Consider the following 8074-nt stretch of genomic DNA (forward strand, 5'->3'; position numbering starts at 1 on the left):
TCTTCAACTTGGGGATGGGGAGCAGATATCCTTTAGCAGTCCTCAGACCAGGCAGCTCCCCCTCCACTGCATCTGGGTGCTGGAGGCCCTGCCCAAACAGACTAGTTTCATCATGTGCTTATTTCCCTTGACTGGGTTGACCTGCTCAGCAGAAGGAGTTGTGCTGAGGGCCTCTGTTTATCCACATAACCAACAGAGTACAGGAAGTGGCCATACAGATTGGCCCTGCCCTCCTTCAGCTGAGCATTCAGCAGAAATTAAATTTCCATTTCCATAATTAAATATGATAATAAGAGTAATAATATCAACAACAAGCTGGCATCAATATGATAACCAACAACAAAAACAGGAAACAACCACTGACTGGGGAAAAAAGAGGAAAAATAAGATTTATAATTAAGCAAAGTCATGGAAGATAAGGCTATCAAGGGCTACTGGCTACACTCTCCCTCCATAGCCAAAGGGAGTATGCTTCTGAAGACCAATTGATGGAAACCTCAGGAGGGGAGAATGCTCCTGCGCTCAGGTCCTGCTTGTGGGCTTCCCATAGGCATCTGGTTGGCCACTGTGAGAACAGGATGTTGGACTAGATGGGCCATTGGTTCTTCCTATGTTCTTATGTTTCAGGTCTGATTTGTTCCAGATGTGTTTCAGAAGAAAACCTTCCTTGAGGGCACTTTTTTTCATCAAATGTCTGGGACACTCACTATCGAGACTCGGATTTGTTCCAAAACACATTGGGCCTGAAATAAATTCATTTCAAGCACCTAGAGTTTGTTTCTCTCCCTTCCCCCCACCCCAGCATCAGCACATGACATCCTCAAGCCCACTGCACTGACACCTACCTGCATTTATTCCCCACCACCCACTCTGAGGCTTAAACTTTGCAGCAGCAATTTGGTTGGTGGCTGCCATCTTGTTTTCCCCACAATTTACTGCATTGGTTATGGGAAAAACTAAATAGCAGCTCCCAGTTAAAAAGGAAAAGGAAAGGGGGAGGAAAAGCCCATCACTGCTCTTCTATAGGGTATCATTCCCCCATGAATCTCAAAGGCAGCAGTGGAATCTCCTTGGTGATTCTCCTCTGCTGAGATCAGAACTGGATTTTGGGTTGTAGGTTGTTTTTGTTGCTGTTTTGCATTGTTTACTTTTTGAATTACTATTATGCACGTCAGTACATTATTTAGAACAAGTTAAACATAACAATTCAGATATATATGAAGAATATACATCATAGATAGACAGATTCCTGTATTCTATCTGTTGTCACATACGACCAGCTCATCAGTTTATAACAATTCTCTCTTATATTCTAAAGAAATTCTCTGTCCTGTTTTCCATAGATATTCCCATGCATTCACTGGAGTATTTTCTCCAATGTTCTATGACAATTTAACCATGACACTAATGTATGTGGCAAGCTTCTTATTTCATCTAGGTCAAAAAAATAAAGCAGGTTTCTAGTCCAATGAGAATGAAATGATTGTCAATTATGTGCAGGCAAAACATGCCAAAGAGCCAACAGACATCCGGTTTGTGTCATCCATTTAATGTGATCTTTAGCACCCAACAAGTTGCCCAACCACATTTTAAAATTATATTGATTACAGGCTTGTGGATACCGAAGGGACAGCACCCTTACTTGCGAGGCTTTAGGAAACTAAATGTTGCAGAGGAATTGTACACTCACTCATTGTGGCCATAGCTTTGCTGATAACAAAAATAACATGGAGGGAAGAGGAAAAAAATGATATAGAAACAGCAGGGGAAAATAATATCATCCATCTCTAGCACAGTGGCTTTCAAACTTTTTACCTTCGGGGATTCACCAGATTCATCAGCTGAAGAACCTCTGAATGCCTGCACGCTACAATGACACTAACCACATACTATCCGAGCCTGTGCACAGTGTCATGATATGGTTTACTTACTAGGGTTGCTTCCATAGGTGCATTAAAGCACTCTTATACCACTTTTAACAGCCAAAGAATTCTGGCACCCTTAACAAATTGCAGTTCCCAGGATTCTTTGGGGAAAGCCATAACTGTCTAAAGTGGTATAAGAGTGCTTTAAGTGTATGGTATGAACTAATACCGGCCTTACTTGTATCTGGGTGATCAGGCATTTCCTGTGTCTGATCTGTTCTCATTAGAGAGAGGCAAGCAAGAGGGGGCAAAGCACCAAAGTCAGTGCAGCAGAAAGGGGAGAAGCTGCTAAAAACTATAAACAAAAGCAATAAAATAATGATAATACTAAAGGACAACATTCAGTATTAATAACAGTGATGCCCTTTGGTATCATCATGATGATAGAATGTTTGTTTACAGCTTCCCATGAAGGAGGCTTATCTTTGAAATGCATCAAACTAAATAAATAGCTTATTAAGAAGTAAGGATGGAGGTTGTCTCCTTTCTGTCTCATTGGAGACAGACAATGAGGTTCCTCACTGCCCTGCATGAACTGAGAGTGTAGGCTGGAATACTCCCAAACCAACACTCCTCCAAGGGAAGGTTAGCAGTGATAGGCAAGGTGTCCTCCGAGGAAGCTTGTCTTCTGCGGAGAGATCCTAATAAGCTTATGAGGAGTCCCCACATTTCACAGAACGAAGTTTGAAAACCACTGCTTCAGCAAATACTTCTATGGCATTTGGAAACCCTGGTGGAAAACATTCCCCATAAATTTCAGCATCCCATTTCTGTGGTCTCTGGTACCTATTTCTGTCCTTGTTTGCGAGCAGCGTTATCACGCCCAACTCAGCCATGCAATAAAGCCCAAGATAATTTGTTTTTACATATGCAAATAGCCAAAGTATACACAAGCACAAGCATTCATATTTAGTGGGGTTGGGTGTGAGCTGTGGCTAGAATGTCAAGGACCTACCGAAAAAGAAGGGCATCAGTTATGATTGGGGACATGGTCAAAAAGTAATTGTATCATGTGTCATCCTAAGTATATCATAGGATCACTGAGTTAAAAGAGGCCATCCAGACTAACCTCCTTTGCAAAGGAAAGCCTGTTGACTCATAAGAACAGAGTCGGGTCATATAGCTCAGTGTTGTCAACAACACTGACTGGCAGTGGATTTCCAGGGTTTAAGGCGGGAGATTTCCCCAGCCCTACGTGGGCATACCAGGGCTGGACCAAGGACCTTCTGCATGCAAAACAGTTGCTCTACCATTCCCCTATCTAGGAACTTGGACTGTCAATCTATGAGCCCATTGTCATTATACCTGATTACACTGATTTGGAGCTAGTTTGACCAAAAAGCAGCTTATAAGTTTTAATACAAACAAAACAAATGAGGTGCTACAAGTATAGAGATAATGGGAGCCATCTTGATATCGTCTACTCTGGAGTTCCCAAACTGTGGTCCATGGACCACCAGTGGTCCACAAGCTTCATTCAAGTGGTCCCTGGCTTGCTGTGGATTTATGGTTGAAGACGGGAGATGGCACACCATCACATTAAGTTACTCATACTGACTTTTAACAGTATGTTTTCTTTTTCATATGACATTTTAAGGTATTACAGTTTGAATTCAATGGCATTCAAATTGTAATGCAATAAAATACAATAGGAGAAAGAAAATAGGCAATAAAAATACAATTAAATGTCACAAGGCACCTAGCACAGAGCATTGCAGTTGCTACTGTAATGAAAAATGGTTAAATAGTCTACCAAGACCAGCAGCAATTTTCTAGTGGTCCATGGGAAAAACATTTGAGAACGTTTGCCTTAAGCAACAACTTAAGAACAGTTCTAGGGCTAGGGGGAGCCGTGGAACTATGTCTAGCTTCACTTCCCCTGGTCCTCCTCCTCTTTGGAGTTGACTAGCTACTGCAAGGCACCTACCATTTTCCTCCCAGCTACAGCAAAACAGCCATGCTTGTACTGGTAAAAGCATGTGACCACAGGAAGGATGCGCTAAAGCCTTTGGCCCATTTGCCCAGTCAATGGGCAAAACTCAGGTGCCTGAAATTGGCACCAACAATGGAGCAGCCATTTTGAATCCTCAGAGCATCCTGGTTCAAATTGAAACATGTACTGTTCGGCTTTACAGGTGATTTGCAGGTGATATCGGAGGGGGGAATAGCAGCTCCTTTGGGGTGGGTAGGGGAGCTGGAGACAGTCTTTTGCAACGAAACTAAGAGGCTTGGTCTCTTTGGGGTAATTTTGCAAGAATGTTTCCTGGCACAGATGCAAGGCTAACTTATATCAAACTTATATCAACTTATTATATCAAATGAAACAGAACACTTCTGCTCTTTTTCACATCATGTGTAGGCTGGCTAACACCACATCTTGATAACTAATTAGGAAGACAAACCTGCTCACCAGAAATAAATCTTCACCACAGGTTTTTCTTCTTCCCCAAACCTGAGAATGAACAGCAGGCCTGATGTCAGCAGCCAGTATGGTGGGGCAAATGCCAAAGCTCAGAGGACCCACTTTGGCTAATGCTGGCCTCTTTAAAAAAGAAAAGCATGTTCCACCAATGTGAAGTGCCAAGTTAGGCAACAGCCACCACCCTTTCCAAGATTTCCAATGCTCCTGCTGATGTATGCTATGATGCTGACAAGTTTACCAGACAGCCCATCCCTTCTTGTTCCAATAAGCACTGAGGAGAGGCTGTAGGTCAGTGGTAGGGCATCTGCTTTGCATGCAGAAGGTCCCAGGTTCAATCCCAGGCATCACCAAGTACAGCAGGGAGAGACCCGTCTGAAACTCTGGACAGCCCATGCCAGTCAGTGTAGACAATACTGAGCTAGATGCACCAATGGTCTGACTCATGTTCCTACAGGAAGGCTGCTAGGGTGCTCTGGATTAGAACATCAAAAGGCACCTTATTCCAGGGCCACCTCAAACTAGGGCTGCATTCAGATGTGGGGTTTAGTGCACACGTTGTCTTGGTTATAATGGTAGCACTTCTGTCCTGGTTTCTAATGTTCCTTTCACTCTGCATTAGCTGTTGCATTATGGAACTGTGGCTTTTTGATCAATATACTGCCATGTCACACACTAAATTTCATTCACACCAGTGGGCATGGTGCGACACAACAGCTGATGTCATCGGACATGTCGCTGCCACCACCCATCTGTTATGCACATGCGTGTTTCTGTTCCCCCATGATTCATCACACAGTATGCCAAAATACTACCCAAAATTTTGTTACATGAGCAATGGGGGCATGATCCATGAAACCGCAGGAAACATCCAATGCAAAACTCCCACAATATTCTGGGTTTCCAGGATAGCAAACAGATTTTTTTTTGAAACAACGCAAAATGAGTACTAAACTTCTGCTAGATTCCACTAGATTTCCAGAAGTGAATTTTACACCGTGTGAAAGATCACATCCAATGCAAAAATTAATAGGTAAGAAAACATCAGGAAAACAGAATAAAGTGATGTCTGAATGCAGCCTTAGTGTTCACACTGATGAATTGACTTCCAATGGAATAAGATGGGGAAATGACCTACTTCACAAACAATTCAGACTGTTGCATCCCAGAGTGAGGAGTCAAATGACCATGATTTTATTGCTGATGTGAAAAAACGACCCCTTATCTCAGGCTATGTCTTGGCCATCTTTCCTTAAAAACAATGGCCCAAGGCAAGCCTTTAGTCTCATGGTGACCCATAGTTTGGAATGTTTGAGCTGGAGTACACATAAGGAACCATTCAGTTTTAACTGACTTTAGTATAGTATTTTTATATTGTTGAAACCTGTCCTTATGGTGAAGGGTGGGTAAGAAACTCAATTACTACTATTACTACTGCTTTTACCTGTGTTCCAATTAAACTGTTCACATTTCCTGCAGGATGTATGGCAAATGCTTGCTAATGGTAAGACTGTTTTAAAAAGCAGAAGCATCTTTTCTTGAAAAAGGAGGATATATTCACACGGCTTTACTTTCCAATTAGTTTGTGGATAGAAACAGAGATAAAAGGCTATGATAAAATAATGGCTTGTGTGAATCTGGCTGCAGTGTGAACACAAACTAAGCTGGGTCTCTGCATTAGATCCATCTGAAGAATTTTTAGCTGATTATTGACTGATTAGCAATGCAATCCCATACATGCCTTCTCAGAAATAAGATCCATTCATTTCAATAGGGCTTACATACTCCCAACATCCCATTGTAGCTGAGCTATTTCAGGAAATGTGAGACACCTTATAATTTAATAAACAAAACATATCATTCATTAATATACCATATTCCCAATTTAATGTAATTCAGCTCCTCTGGGAGGAACGATGAGACAGAAAATAAATAATTTTCAGAAGCAAACCAGCCTTACAAGATAAAGCATGCCCTTGATTTGCAGACCCACTGCTTAAAATTTGCCCCAGTGACTACAACCCTAGGCACACTTGCAAGGGAGCAAGCCTCACTGAACTCAGTGGGACCCACTTCTGAGTAAACGTGTGTTGGACTGCACAACACACTTCATTGGCCTCTTCTACTGATGAAAACCTCCCAAAGATGAAACATTCCTCACCATTTTAAATGTAATTCATTTCCCCTTCAGTCTCACGGTCCAGATGTCCCCGGATGACAATGTCATGCAAGTCTTCAGTCAGACGAGGGGGAAGCCCCAGCATGAAGATAAGGGCACGAGGCGTGTGGTAGGGAGGATCCCAGAAATCTGCTCAATCCTCTCCGTTCCTCATGACCCTGAACTTTGCTCCCTAGGCCATCGAACATGGGAAGCTGTTAGCAGCCTCCTCCTCTGACCCCCTCTCTTCCACAATGGCTGCAATATGCACCAAACACCCCACTTGCTCAGACACAAAACGTCCCACTTGCGTAGCTGTGCGGAGCAAAGCTTATGGGAAGAGAAGAGACACTTTGGCTCCCTTTCTGTTTGCCAAGACATGCCTCTCAAACTACTCTCAGTAGCCCAGGGCTGGCTGGCAGGCACACCTGCAGCAGCGCTAGGCTTCCCAAACCTGTTCGCCCACGTACCTGTTGGCCGGGGATCCTGCTGCTACGATGCCTGTCCCTTCCACCAGCGCATCATCCCTTGAATGCCGCCGATCAGTCTCGCTCTGGCCCTCCTCACCCTCCCCTGGGCTGGCCTTCAATCCCCACTGCAGTGCTGCTGAGCTCTCACTGGCAGGAGTCAATATCGGCCTGCGTGCCTTACAGGTTCCCACCCCGCGCAGCCCTCTGCAGTTTTGGAATTCCTTGCTCGCTGACAGCTGAGGAACCGGTCTGGCTGGTTCCTGGTGACGTCGCTTGTCTCTTTCTTCTAACTCAGCAACCCCCAGAGAAAGTGTTCCCTGCCCAGGTGGGTGACATGGCATGCCTCTCTCAGCACAGCCGGCTGTGAGGTCTGCTGCAGCCCTCTCGTCCTCCTCCTCCTCCTTGGTCATTGTGATCATTATCTCATAGCGGATCCTTGAGGAGTTCTTGGCTGAGCTGATTTTAGCAGCCAAGGCAGAGTCCGCTCCCTCCGGAGGCCGTCCCTCATGGGGGCTCGATGTGTCCGTCTTAGGCTCCTCTGCTCTACTAATGTGTTCAGAGATGGACTCTCCGAGGCTGCTCCTGAAGCTCAGGTTCTCCAGCTCCCCTGTAACAGTGGGGTGGGAAGACCCTATGGCTAAACACCCATCAAAGACACTTTCAGCCCACTCGGAGACAGGCTGAGGGGCTTTGCTGGTTTCCTCCTGGACTGATGCACACTTGAGGGCTTCTCCTTTCATTTCAGTAACTGTTGCGAAGCACGGAGAATTACTCATGGAGAAAGACCCTTCCCAAGAGCTTCCATCTCCCCAGCAGAGCAAAGAGTCAAAGGATGTGGATGGAACAGGGCTGGTCCCTATGGAGTCTGTTTCACTTAGCAGAGGTGAGGGCTCAGGTCTCTCCTGTTTTCCGCATTGGTTTCCATCAGGATAAAAATCAGGCCTGCTCCTCATATCCACGTCACTGCCAACAGCCGGCCTCTGAAGCCGCCCCAAAGGGCAAGGATTGCTTGCTGGGTGCCCAGGGTGCTCTGAGAGTTCAAGACGGCTCCTCCGTCGCTTCCACCAAGTGAGACTCCCAAACTTGCGCAGAAGGCCATTCC

General features: G+C 44.8%; 1 protein-coding gene across 3 annotated transcripts in view; it reads right to left on the minus strand.

The window, feature by feature from the left end:
• Nucleotides 1-7700, minus strand: part of CRYBG2 (crystallin beta-gamma domain containing 2) — a 67932-nt gene extending 60232 nt beyond the window's left edge. The window contains exon 1 of one of the 3 annotated variants that reach the window (XM_061597284.1): nt 6973-7700. In XM_061597284.1, coding sequence (XP_061453268.1) covers nt 6973-7391 — 419 coding nt within the window. In that variant the 5' untranslated portion in view covers nt 7392-7700. Of the gene's footprint in view, nt 1-4335; nt 4366-6505; nt 6868-6972 lie in introns of those variants that run through there. The other 2 variants (XM_061597285.1, XM_061597286.1) reach the window with 2 other exon arrangements.
• Between the last annotated feature and the right edge of the window lie 374 nt (nt 7701-8074).

The sequence above is a fragment of the Rhineura floridana genome, chromosome 15 (genome assembly GCF_030035675.1).
Source record: "Rhineura floridana isolate rRhiFlo1 chromosome 15, rRhiFlo1.hap2, whole genome shotgun sequence".
In the NCBI taxonomy this organism is placed as follows: Eukaryota; Metazoa; Chordata; class Lepidosauria; order Squamata; family Rhineuridae; genus Rhineura; species Rhineura floridana.